Source organism: Chrysochloris asiatica, unplaced genomic scaffold (assembly GCF_000296735.1).
Source record: "Chrysochloris asiatica unplaced genomic scaffold, ChrAsi1.0 scaffold00135, whole genome shotgun sequence".
In the NCBI taxonomy this organism is placed as follows: domain Eukaryota; kingdom Metazoa; phylum Chordata; class Mammalia; order Afrosoricida; family Chrysochloridae; genus Chrysochloris; species Chrysochloris asiatica.
The window spans coordinates 3,125,306-3,139,796 of NW_006408653.1; the positions used below are offsets into that span (position 1 = coordinate 3,125,306).

At 39.0% G+C, this 14,491-nt stretch overlaps 1 protein-coding gene across 1 annotated transcript in view; it reads right to left on the reverse strand.

Moving 5' to 3' along the window:
- The window catches only part of VPS8 (vacuolar protein sorting 8 homolog (S. cerevisiae)), a 389,175-nt gene that overhangs the window by 225,827 nt on the left and 148,857 nt on the right, over nt 1-14,491 (reverse strand). Inside the window, exons 26-28 of the mRNA XM_006869833.1 lie at nt 11,051-11,122; nt 5,856-5,975; nt 4,536-4,592 (exon numbers count right to left, since the gene is read on the reverse strand). Of these exons, the coding sequence (XP_006869895.1) occupies nt 4,536-4,592; nt 5,856-5,975; nt 11,051-11,122 (249 nt within the window). The remainder of the gene's footprint in view (nt 1-4,535; nt 4,593-5,855; nt 5,976-11,050; nt 11,123-14,491) is intronic.

Here is a 14,491-nt window from a genome sequence, read left to right on the forward strand (position 1 = left end):
CTATGAACATGACCCTGTCTGGAAATAGGCCATTTAGAGCCTCTGAAATGGTATGAAGCAGTTCTACTATGTCGTACAGCGTTGCTGTGAATGGAAGGTGACTCAACAGCAGTGTGTAAGTTAAACATGTGTGTGACTTTTTAATCTGTTTTTCAAGAAATGAGTTTTAAATCTGTGTTTTTATGTTTTATGTTTTCTTTAAAGTCTGAGGTTCATAGGTAGTAACCATATTTACTTGTTAATATTTCCAATGAAACACTGGGGCGCATATAATTAATATCAATACTCTAGCCGCTCCACGGGAGAAAGATGAGGCTTTCTACTCCCGTAAAGATTTACACCCTTGGAAACCCTGTACAGGGTCGCTATGGGTCGGAACCGACTCGACGGCACTTCACAACAACAACAAGGGAGTCCTGGTGTGGCACAATGGGTTAATGCGCTGATCAGTGGTTCAAACTCACAGCTGCTCCTTGGAAACCCCATAAGGGTTGCTATGAGTTGGAACTGTCTTGATGACACATAACAACAAGAAGTAGCTAAATAAAGTTGTTGAATAAAAAAGGTGTCTAGGATGTTGGGCTTGATTCATCAGTATTGTAAAATAAACCTCAAAGAGATATAATCAAGAACCAGTGGACAGTCATTAAAGCAGTATCCGAAAGTTCTCCCTTGTATTTCAGTTAAGGATGCAGAGGAAGAGGATTCTTCTCAGAATTCGAAGAAACCACTTGACCAAGTATTTTCTAACACAGTAAATTGATTATTTTCAAGTTAAATAATTATTTTAAAAGGCAGAAAAGAAAACCTATAAAAATTACACATTTCAAAATTACATTTTGAGCACTGTAATGTGCTAAGAGAACAAATATAGAGGTAATCATATTTTCTGGAAGTCTCAATCTGGAATGACATAACACAAAATATAAAACAGAAATGCCAGCACTGGAATTGACTTCAATTTTCAGGAGTTGTGTGGGCTGGTTGTTATGATTGGATTGTATCCCTCCAAAAAAACAGCTGACATCCTCACTCATATACCTGTGAACATGACCCTGTCTGGAAATAGGCCATTTCTTCTGTTCAGTGAATGGGACCATATTGGAGCAGGGTGGCTTCTAATCCCTTCTGAGGGATGTCTTACAGACATAGAGAGCCACACACAGGGGAAACAGTCCATGTAAAGATCCATGTGAAAGCCAAGAAATGCCCAGGGCTGCCAGAGGCGGAAACAAAGAACTTCCTTGAGAGCTGATACCCTAATTTGGACTTCACACTAGAGAATGTAGCCCTGCTGACATCCAGAATTTGAACTTCTAGCCTCCAGAATTTTAAGAAAATAAATTTGTTCTTTAAAGTCATTCATTTATGGTGTTTTTGCTACAGCAACACTAGGACACTTAGACACCCCAAACCAAAACCAAACTCAATGACACTGAGTTGATTCTAACTCACAGTGACCCTATAGAACAGGTTCACAGGTTTTCCAAGTCTGAGAATCTTTCCAGAAGAAGACTGCCACATCTTTCTCCAAAGGAGCAGCTAGTGAACAGTCTGCCTTCTGTTAGCAGTGAGCACTTAAACACTGCACTACCAGGCTCCTAGGGAACTAAGATACCAGTTGTTAAACATACCTAGGATTCAAACCCAAATCACACAACTTATACTATATTTAAATACAAAGGTAACTGATACTCAAAACTCACCACTTATTTATTGTACTACATTTTATCTATGCTCTTGCGGCTATTTGCACTACCTGTATGGTAGAAATTTATACAAGGGTGTGCTACTGTCCATTTTTTTCAGTTACATGATCATAGGTGGAAATTGCCTATGGAAACTGGCAAATACTATAAAGTAGAGCCTGACTTATTGTTTTGTTGATTGTCAGCAAGCTATGGCCACAGCCTAATTTTATGGTTGCTATAGGTTAGAAACGACACGATGGCACTTAACAACAACATAGCTAAGAATGGCTTTTACCTTTGTAAAGGGCTGTCAAACAAACCAATAAGAATATATGACAAAGACTACAATCTGGACAGAGACTAATCTTGGGAGAAAGATGAGGCTTTCTGCTCCTGTAAAGATTTACAGCCTCGGAAACCTTATACAGGGTTGCTGTAAGTTGGAACTGACTCCATGGCACATAATCATCAAGTACATGTGGCCCACAAAGCCTTACATATTTATTATCTAGTCATTTCTAGAAGAAGCTTGCCTATTCTTGGTTATTAGGCAAATCTGTTCACAAGCAAAGAGGTCAGTTTGAAGACTAAGGTGTGCCTGACCCAAGCCATGGCATTTTCAACAGCTTTATATCCATGTGTAAGTTGGACACTGAATAAGGAAGACTGTAGAAGAATTGATTCATTTGACTGTGATGCTGGAGAAGAATATTAAAACTATAATGGACTGCTAGAAGAATAAATTTGTCTTGGAAGAAGTACAGCCAGAATGCTCCTTGAAAGCCAGGATGGTGAGACTTTGTCTCTCATACTTTGGACATACCATCAAAAGGGACCAGTTCCTGTAGAAGGACATCACACTAGGTAAAGCAGACAGTCAGTGAAAAAGAGGGAGCCCACCCCCCCACCCCAACGAGATGAACTGGCACAGTGGCAGCAGCAATGGGCTCAAGCTTAACAACAAATGTAAGGATGATGCAGGCCCAGGCACTGTTTCATTCTGTTGTGCATAGGGTCACTATGAGTCAGAACTAACTTGACAGCACTTAACAACATCATTCCTGCTTAAGAAAGTGATGGAGGAAACTGTTAATAAGGACAACAAAATAAAAGGGTGCATATTTGTTGTTGTTGAGTGAGTGGCGTCCAGTCGGTTCTGACTCATAGCGACCCTGTACAACAGGGTTTTCGAGGAGCAACTAGTGAGTTTGAACCACCGACATCGTGGTTTACAGACAAGTGCTGATCCTACAGTGCCACACCAAATGTCCACACAAAACACCTGAAAAAAATTTTTCCAGTATTCAAAAGTTGCTACTTGATTCAGCCGTCATATAATTTTGATAAACACACTTCTGACATAAGCCTTCATTGTGTCACTTTTATCTGCTTGGTTCCAACTCAGAGGGACCCTGCACAAGATTTCCAAGGAGCAGCTGGTGGATTTGAACCACCAACCTTGCAGTTAGTAGTCCAGTGCTGAACCTACAGAGCCACACCATTCCATGACATATGGAAATATCAGCAAACATTCATATTGAAACTAGCTTGGCAAGCCACTTGTTAAACATTCATCAACACACTCAAAAATACTGCATAGACACATTTTTATTTGAACAAATGTACAAGGGAAAAGTACTGAATTAGAAGGGAAGAATGTGTATTATAATCTTAATTATGACCTTGAGATACTTACTTAATCAGTTTTCTATATTCTTAAAGCAAGGAAGAAAAACTAAATCCTCTCAAAGGAGATTCCCAGTACAATAATGTTAGTATTCCATGATGACTATCCAAAGTTTATTTAGGTTTTATTTCTGCTTAAGTTATTGTTTATAAAGAAAAGTTATTTTATATAGAAATGTCATGTATACCAAGATGCAATCTTACTGCCAACAGAGAAACAGGAGCAAAATACGCCTATTTTATGATTTGTATTTGATATGATTTAAAGAGATCACAAAAATTTTAGCAGCTGCTCTCTCCTAAGTCTGCATCAGGCATTGGGTCACAGCTGTGCAGAGAAAGAAAGGGGTCACTATGCTCTTTATCACAGCCTCAACCTCCCAGCTGTGCACTATTAACTTAAAATATCAGCACAGCTCTCAAAGTACATAATTTTTGTAGTGTACTTACCTACAAAGTCTGGCTATCAATTTTAAATGGGATGACTCTTTAGTGCTCACAATTACAGTGAGTAAGCTTTAAAAGAAACAACTCCTAGAAGGGACCCTCAAGAGTGGCATGGGTTGAAGGAAGTGGTACGCAAACAGCTATCTTACAAAGATCCGTGAAGGGTCAGATGGATTCTAGTTTCCAGACATGTTCGGTAGACCTGTAGGGGATTTCCAAAAGTTGAATGCTTCAACATGCAGGGATGCTGCAGCTTTCTGGTTCAGGGCCACAAAAGGCAGCAGTGCTTACCAGATTAAGAACACTGGTAGCAAATAGGGTACAGTAAGTGCTAACTAACCGTTGCCACATAATGGAGAAGGATGGAGCATTCTCTTTGATGTCATGCTTTATGTAAGATAGGTACGGTGTGACTAGGAATTTAGTTGGACAAAAGTTCCTTATATTTAAGGGGGCTTCAAAAAGTTCATGGAAAAAAAGGAATTACAAGATAAAGGAAGTTTTCCACAAACTTTCTGAGGCCCTACTGCATCTACCTCTGACAATCAACCACTATATTTTCTGGTTGTCACTATCTTTATTTTAGTATTAGGATCTAGCACAAGTCATCTTCCCCTTATGTCTAGTGAGGTGTAGCATTGAAGAGTTCATTCTAGTTTATTTTGTCACTTTTTTCATTCCTTAATCAAAAAGAGTTCTAGTAGCTCATACCTGCTGTCTTTCAGAGTGTCGGGAGTCATCGTCAGGACTGCAGAGGAATTCAAGGACCTGGTCAAAGAAAAAGTAGTCTTTGTTGGACATCAGCATGCATTCCACAATGTTGTCATAATGAAAATAATTAAATCTGTCCTTCCATTAGCATCAATTCTTTACCTTTGCCATAACTTATACTATTGCTGGTGTTAAGTGCTGTCACATAGAGACCCTGTATAGGGTTTCAAGGAGTGGCTGGTGAGCTTGAACCACTGACCTTGCAGTTCAAATCTTTCCAACTGACTGGACTATGTACCTGAGACATCAGGCTCAGCTATGCTAACTGTTTAATAATTTAATATACAGCTTACATTTCTTAACTGTTCAGAACCATGGTGAGAAGGCAGCGACATTTACATATTGTAACTAAGTTTCTTGATACCACCAATCAAGCAAAGCATAAACTTTGGAGTCAGGTTACTTAAATTTGAATCCTAACCTTATTAACATTTAATAACATTTACTGCTAGTAAAAACACTGACTAAGAATGATCTTAGATGAGTTGGTCAATCTCTCCAGCCGTTAGTCTCCTAATCTGAAAGTGGGAGTAACAACTCCATCTATCTCAGGACTAAATTAATATAGACATCTTGCACTCTGAACAGTGCCTGGCACTATGAAGTGCTCCTTAACTGCCAGTCATTAGCTACTGTGGCTGTGAAGTGCTCTTGAGTCGCTTCTGACTCATAGCGACCCTGAATAGGGGTTCCGAGGAGCAGCTAGTGGGTTTGAACTGCCGACCTTGTAGTTCACAGTCCAGTGCTGATCCTACAGCTCCACACTGGGAGTCCAATCATTAGCTACTACTCTAGATAAAAAGTATTTTCTTTACCACCTACAGAAATGCAGGAGACGACTTCAGAGTCAAACTCATTTGAAAGTAATTTCAAATCTTTCCAAAGCAATCTCTCCTTCAGGTAATCACCATCAAAGTCTTATTATCAGTAAGATGGGGTGGTACTTAAATTGGAAAATTCTTGAGTGAAGGATTCTCAGCAATTTACAGCAACAGAAGAATGGGAGAAGAGAATCTCTAAAGACCAATCTCCACAAACCTCACTCCCATGATACCAGTTTACCAGGCAAAGTCATACTATCCAGAACACATCATTAAGAACAAACAAAGTAGTTTAGATCCAGACTAACCTGAATAGGCCTCCGTTTGATAAACGTTTGATAAACTATCACATTAAGAAACAAGTATAATCCAGCACATTTTAGCATGGACAGAGAACAGAAGAAAAATAATACTAGTTCTCAGTTTTAATGACACTTACCTGATCAAATAGGGTCCTGTTTACAAACAGTGTATTATCAGGTTTTGCAAGCTGACGGGCAAGGAATGTAAAGAGACATCCTACTTGTGAGGGCGTAAAATCTGAATTCTCTACCATAACCTGATTAAAAAGAGAGAGAGAGACGGTTTCTTCAATACACCATCTGGCTTGACATGCAACAAATACACTATTAGAAGGGAAAAGCCCTGTTACTGAAGGCTCATGAAAAGATTATTTTATGGATGGTTTAACAACTGAATTTAATATCTTTTATAAAAGGAGAACAACAACATGCAGACTCTGAAAGAAAACCATTTTAATGATGTAGGGGTATTTCTGGGTGAGAACTGAGTCATTCTACAGAGTAGGATTTCAAGGAAATATTAATCATCTTTCCTTCTGAATTCTTAAAAGAGAGTCCTTTTAAGGACTCATATACCAAGGATATAGAAATAATTCAACTAAAACATGCCCACTGATCAACAAAGGAGGAAGGGTGTGGCTTTGGGATTTAAAATCAAAATAATCTGAGAGGAAAGGTATCCCAGGAAGACCTTAGCTAGCCCATGAAGCCAGTGGAATGAATGGCTTCAGTCTTGTTTATCAGATGTTCCTTGAATGAATGGTTTTGAGAAGTGAGTTGTTTTTTTCCCACTGTCACGCACAACTATCGAATCAAAATCATTCCTTTGCTTTTAGTCAGATCTCATTTCCTGAGTATCCACTACATATAAGATGCTGTATGAATTAAGAGAGAAAGATGAGATAGGTAAGCCAGTATTAAATAAAAGCCTAATGTGATTAGCACTATAATTAAGGCACAAATGACTATAGAAGCACAATGGGAGAAAAGAAATGGGAAACCTTATCTTGTAAGCTAACCTTTAAAGGCCATGCAGGATCTTTGATGGGGAAATGTGAGAAGACAGGGTGACCCAGACATAGAGAAGGTTGTGAACAAAAGACTATGAGAAAGGACCAGTTTGGGGGACTCTGTGCTCCATTAGGACCCAGCAGCATGCATGAAGAGGAGTGAGAAAACAGAGAGAAAGGGAAGATTAAGGCCTCAAATGTCATCCTAGGTAATCTGGAATGTATTCCATAGAAAACTTGGGAGCTACTAATGGTGTTTAACCATGAGAGAACTCATGAAAAGTGGGGTGATTAGGACCATTATCCTGCCAGCAGTGATCAGGATCAAACAATAGAACGAACAAGGAGAAACAAAGGGGTTCTGAACTAGGGAAGTGATCATGAAAACACAAGAGCAGGTGCAACAGCCACTGCAGATGTAGAGGGGACAGGGCAAGTAGTCCTGTGTACAACCATGCATAAAGGAGGATAAAACACAGCAGGACTTTGAGCCTAACTGGCAGGTGGGATAACAATGCCATGAATAAAGAGACAGAGCATCCAAGTTTGAGAGGGTTGTCCACATGCTGGTTTGGACTAACTAAATTTATGGGGGCCGCTCTACAACAAATTGGAGTAAACTAGCCTGTCCCTTCTATTAAACAGTCTCAAGTTCCCTCCTCACTTAAAGACAAAGTGTAAGATATTACCTTTTATAAGACATCCCTTTATGACCTAGCTTTTGACCTCCCATTTCTTGCTACCAGTATATCCTTTTCTTCTACCCTTGCTGTTTTCAGTCCAGCAATCACAGCCTGCTCGTAGCTGGTGAATCATTACTCCAGCATATTTCCAGGTGTAAGTTGCACAAGGGGGTCTCAAAATGCTCGTGGAAAAATTCCACTAAATTTTAAATCAATTTTTTCCATGAAGTTTTTGAAGCCCCTTCATATATATTTTTAGGTATATCTGAATTCTAATGTTAATATTTAAAAAGCTTTGGTAGCTTGAAAATATCCCCCTCGCTACTCTGTGTCTCATAGTCTCATATGCATGCAAAAGCTGGACAGTGAATAAAGAAGACCGTAGAAGAATTGATGCTTTTGAGTTATGGTGTTGTAGGAGAATATTTAAAGTGCCGTGGGGCTGACAAAAGAACCAACAGAGCTGTGTTGGAAGGAGTGCAGTCAGAGTGCTCCTTGAAGGCCAGGATGGCCAAACTTCGTCTCTCATACTTCAGACATATTGTCAGGAGGGACCAGTCGCTGGAAAAGGGTATCATGTTTGGTAAGGTGGAGGGTCAGAGAAAAAGAGGAAGACCCCTGAGAAATGGATTGGCAAAGTGGCAGCATCAATGTGCTCAAGCATGGCAACAATTGTGAGGTTGGCCCAGGATCAGGCAGTGTTTCATTCTGTTGTACACAGGGTCGCTATGAGTTGGTACCGACTCTATGGCACCTAACAACAACAACAACTCCATGTCAGCATGGAGGTCCCTGATCTAGGACTCAACTCTTAAGGCTCAGCTAGTGTTCTTATCTGCTTTCTGCCCTTCTCTGTGTTTGTTAAGTATAAACTCCAGAGCTCTCTGATTCTAATATACCGGTGACATTAGTTCTACTTCACAGCAAATTCCCTTGCCACATCAGCAAGTGTCCTAACTGGCTTTCCTCCTGGAAATTCTGGGTTGTTTCTCCAATCCCTTTCTTCAAGCAATCTCAGAAGTCCTGCTTATACAAAAGTTTATGGGTTTTTATTTTTGTTTTTATGTGCCGTGAAGTTGGTTCCGACTCACAGTGACCCTGTACAGGGTTTCCGAGGCTGAAAATCTTTACAAGAGCAGAAAGCCTCATCTTTCTCCTGCGGAACCGCTGGTAGTTTTGAACTGCTGACCTTGCGGCTCACAGCCGGATATGCTACCAGAGCTCCTTAAAGTTTATGGATGGGTACTCCTGTACAAAGTAAAAAATTAACTGTCTTCTCACCTCCATGTTGCAGCTACTTAGCACACAGAATGTTTTAGGCTTAATCCCTTAGGATTGATCACATGTTTGCCGCCTGTAGCCCCACCTCTCCCAACCCCCATTCACTGGCTCCTTCAAAAGTACACTTTAACAAATCAGTACAAATCTACCATCAGAAACGAAGAAATAGTCTCAAAAGTTCATTCTTTATTAGCACAACACAGATGCTATTAAAACAACATATAAGAACAGCAACTGGACTGCTAACCACAAAGTCAACAGTTCAAACCCACTCCTTGAAAACCCTATATAGAATCATTATGAATCAGAACTAGCACTCAACAACAACAAAAGTACTTTATGAAGCGTTAGTCTCTTCATTTAGATCATTCTTACAATTTAGTATAGCTTGAAATTCAAATTTAATTAACCCGCAAACACTTTCTGAGCACCTACTAAGTCCTGGTCAATGTTCTAAATTCTGAGTATGTTAAAACAATGACCAGAAAATAAAGTTAAATAAAATAATCACTACTAGATCTACCTTGAAGATGCTTGAGTCTAAGAGAATATACTTGTAAACAATCAAGTATGGATGTATTGAATATGGCCTCAAATGTTAATAGAGAGGCAGGGGGATGAATCAAAACTAGAAGTGTGGGAGAGAGTTCAAAAAGAGTTTCTCATGCAGGAGATCGGAGTTAAGTCTTGAAGAAAGGGAAGGCAAAGGCATGATGGACTGAAAGAAAACCCTTGCGAATGATAGCACAGTCATAAAAACAACACAGAAAGGCCAGTGAATGCCAAATTTACTATGGTTGAAGGGAACATCATATAAGATGTGTGGAGGTAGAAAAGAGAAGCAGTTATAAATAAGTGAGGGACTAGAAGTCAGGGACCAGAAAACACAAGAAATTCTTGGACGTCGTGTTAAATAAACAGTTTGGATGAATGTGGCACTCAAACATGTAGTCCCTTATTTACTTAGTAATAAAGCTCCTCATTTTGTAGCCAAACACATGCTCACCTAGAATACAGACTACACTTCTTAATATCTTTTAGGAGCTAAGGGGCCATTATCTAAGTTCTGGTCAACATAAGGTAAGCAAAATCATAGTGCATACTTCTAAGGAGTTCTGTTAAAGAAAGGAAACTCTTCTTTCTGAATTCAGACTGGATAGAATTCAAATGTAATGGCTGGAAACTAAGCAGCCATTTTGGACTAAAAGACACAATTTATGTGCTAAGGATAACAATGGTAGGACAGAAGGACTCTGTATTGCTGTTAAGTCTGTGAAGCCATTGTACTAGATTAGGTTCCCTACTCCTAATCTTTCATAAGAAAAACACATTCTCATCACAATTAAATTATTGTTATTTTGAGTGCTGTGTCCTGCATGGCAAAATTAAATTCCACCTAAACCAATGAGGAACCATAGAATACTAATAGGTAGAGGGGAGGCAAGATTCTTTATAGAATACAGGAGGGCAAGATGAGAGACAGACCATTTAGGAAGGTATTCTAGATTCTAGATGAAAATCATCCATAATAGCCACATAGTGTGGAATTGAAAAATAGTTCAAATGAGGTAATGGGTATAAATGTACTTTGAAAATTATAGAGAACTAATGTAAATATAATGCAGTAATGCTATGTACAACTTTTAATTTGGGTTTCATAAAACTGTCTCCAGAGATTGTGGTCACTTTAATCAAAATTATCCCTTTAAAAAAAAAGTCATCTTTTGTCCAAAATAAATTGAAAGTCACTAAGGGAAAGAAACCTCCATTTTACAGCTAAGTGAACAGAATGTACACTCTAAGCTTTTAACTACAAGAAGCAGCTGGCGTGACTGAAGTTGTGTAGATGGAAAAGAAAAGAACCTGTCTCTGCACTCATTCATTAGCAACAGCATGGATCTCAAAATAGCTTTGTATGAATCTAACTTGATTTACAATGGGGATGATCATCTCTGGGTGTTTCAAATCACTCTTAAGTGTCACCTGTCATATATTTCAGTGTTATGGCACCACCTAAGCAGCACCAGGATGCTAGTATGAGACAGAAAATGATTCTTCACATTATTTTCTTTAAGCACTCTGAAGTTAGTCTCAACTATTGCACATAATCACAATAATACGGCAATTATCATAATATGCATTTCTCAAGAAATGTATCCTGCAGAAAGCTGAGACACACTAAAAGTTCTCTGAAAGAATGATTAGCATTTCATTTAGCTCTTGGGAACAAAGTCACCATAATAAAAATTTTAAATATAATTGCAACCTATCCTTTCACTAAACAACAGTATTTTAGGATGTTATAATTCAATTATCAATATAAACATCAACAAAGATATGCATTCCTTGAATACTTACTTTCAACAAAATATCCACAATTCGCTGCTGATATTCCACAGCTTGCTTGTCATTTTTAAAATCTTCAAAGGTCTAAAAGGGAGAAAGAAATATTTTAAATAAACATATGTAAATTTCAGAAGTAAACAAAATATTAAATTATTGTTAATAAAATCAAGAAAATTATCAAATAACTCAATGGGTTTTTCCTTATTTACCATTACTGATGAGCTATTTTTAGTGAGAAAGCAGAAAGCTACAGCTTTAATACTTAATATTGCATGCTGACTTAAAAATATAGCAAAAGTATAGAAATTGAGTGGTTATCATACAACCAAAAAGCAATTTGTGAAAGGAAGACAGGAAAGCTCTAATAGCAAAGAAAAGAACCACTAATGGCAAGAGGCAATTTGGGAGAAAGGGTTTGACTCAGAGGACAGAATACCACATGCTCAGTCATTCAGTCTATGCATTTGAAAATGATAAATGAAATGCAGCTTATTAATTGCCATGAAAAATATTCCTCATGATTTCCATGAAAACTAAGAAGAAATGATGTTCAGAGATAGGTGATTTTTTAAACTTATAATGGTAAAACTGTCAAACTTAAAATTCTTCAATCCTACTTAAAAAGAATAGTTCTTCTATTCTAAAAACACTGCCAATCCAAACAAAAAGATGGACTAAATAATATAGTTACAGAACTTCCATATGGAAAAGAAATTAAGACATTATTAAGATAAACACGTTGTCTTAAACGTAAGAAGGTAAAAGTAAATTTCAGGATAACTAAAAAGAAAATTAATACAATAAAGAAGAAAATCACAAAGACTCAGTAAATACAAAATCAACAGAAATGAAAGATATAAATGAGAATCCATTAATAAAAAGAACTCAATACAGAAAAGATTACGGAACAAGAAAATCATTCGCACTATACATACAAACACAAACAAAAGCATAGCAAAATGACAGCAATAAATTCATACCTATTAATTATGAGTACAGTGAATGAAAATATATTAAATGCACTGGTTAAACGACAGAGAGGGCAAGAATAGATAAGAAAATACATGAGTCATCAATATGTTTCCTACAAGAGACACAACCTTAGACATACAAAAAAGTACAAGGAGCTTCAAAAATTCTATTAGTACTTGAATTAATTCAATTTTTCCATGAACTTTTTGAAGCTCTCTCACATAAGCTAAAAATCAAAGGATGGAGGGAGGCAATAAGAGAATAGGCACAAAGACTGTTTGTACCCTCTACAACAAAGATACTGAAAGCCAAAGGAGACAGATGCAGATGATAGTTCTAGGACCTGAGTTTCAGATGAAGGGACAGAGAAGTGGACTGAATGCTTACTAGAAGAAAAGAAGAACACTGCAAAAAAAAGGTGACACACTGGTGACCTGTGCCAGCCAACCAGATGCAGCATAGCCATCTTAAGCTTTTGTGAGCAGCTTCTGAGACAAGAAAACATTTGCATTTGCAGAAACCAACTGGACCCTCACAAAGGTGGGAATTTTTTCTAGTTCCCCACACTCTCCTGGAGTCTACCTGCATACCCCCAGAGAAACACTCCTCTCCTGGTGGTCAGAGCTGCACAGAAGTGAGCTCCACCGCAGTAATGAGCCCCATTAAAGGAGGGGTGAACTAGCTACATTAATTCCATTTAGACAGATCCTGCTCCAAATCTGCAGAGCCAGCCCTGGCCAGCTCTTAGTAGGAGAGACAGTAGCCCTCAGTAGGAGAGACAGCTGAAAGATGTGCGTGCGCGTGCGTGTGGCGGGGTAGGGGTAGGAGGGTGGGAGAGTGGGGGCAGGGGGACTGGTGATCTGTGCTGCCTAGCCAGGCATGACGTGGTCATCTTGTACTTTTGTGGGTGACTTTGAAGGTAACCACGTGGTAGGTGGTGCAGAGGTATACCACTTATTGGTGAATAAAAAGGTGTGCATTTTTTCTTGTACCCCACATCATCTTGGTGATCAGAGGTGTGTCTAACCCCCATCTGCATATACTCCCAGGGAAGTTCCTGCTCTCTAGGTGCTCATAACGTCATCAAAGGGAGTGGGGAACTAGCAACAACCACCTCTGCACCTGGAATCAGGTATGGCCTGCTCCAGACCTACAGAGCCAGTCTGGCCAGCCCTGGACTAGCAGGACCTCACACTCGACTGTTCTCTGGGACAGAAATACATTGATCCCTAGCCGCTTTTGGGTCTGCACGAACTGCTTCTGGATTGGGTGCCCAGAACATACACCACCTAGCTCTATAGGAACTCCTCTACAGGACATCTTACCAATGGCATGACATCCTTGACTGACAGGAGACCCCAAATTTTCTCTTCTCTGGGTCTGGCACCTGCCCTGATTTTTTCCTTTCATTGTTTTTGTCTACTCTGTATTTCTCTTTCTAGCCTTTCTGTATCTGCTTTGTTTCTTCTTTGCTTCTGCTTCTGTTTTCCAAGCACTGCTGCTTCTTTCTTTATCTCTGTTTTTCTTTATTATTCTCTGGTCTCACTTTCATTCATTTCTCTACCTAATTGCATTTAGTTCTTTTTCATTCTTTTTATTTTGTCTATTTTTCTTTTTTTTATTTTCCTCTCTTTTCTCTCCTTGGTTTTTGTATTCTTTTTCTACTGTTGTCAGCTTTTTTCTTCTGAACTATCACCATTTTTGGCTATTGTTTTTCTTTTCTCTTATGTATGCGGTTTCTCCTCTTGCCTACTCATTAGGAGACAAACTCTATCCACGCAGCCCAGCCACTACCTTAACCTCTACAACTCCACCCACTGGGTAAGGGCCAATGTTAGCTGTTATACATGAGATCAACGATAATAACCAACATCAGCCAAATCCATCCTAAATGGAACTACATGAATAGTGAACATAGAACAGTACACAACAAGCTCATCCCCTAATGATACCCACCAGGAGGCAGCTGGTGAGTGCCTAAGAATACAGCAACATATACTAATCAGCTTAATATAAATACAACACTACCATAATGTCTTGGTGTGGCGCTGTGGGTTAATGAACTGGACTGCAAAGTCAGTTTGAACTGCAAGGTCAGTGGTTCAAGCTCACCCACTGCTCCTCAGAAACCCTATACAGGGTTGCTATGGGTCGGAACTGACTCGACAGCACTTAACAACAACACCATAATGACTTTAAAGCAGCAAACAATTCCTGTTCAAATGAAGAAATAAGACAGTGGCTCAAACAAATGACCGAGAGGCAGAACTAAAAAAAGATTTTTGAGGGAAAAAACCATATTGGAATTACCTGAAAAAGAATTCAAGAAAATGATACTTAGCACCCCTCCATACACTTGGACATTGGCTACCCAAAGTGGGGGGTGGGGGGAGGGTCTACAAAGGTAAAAAGGGACTGGATGACTAGCTTTCAAGAGGGAACCTAGAACCAGAGGACGTGGAAGAAGATAGAATCTCCACT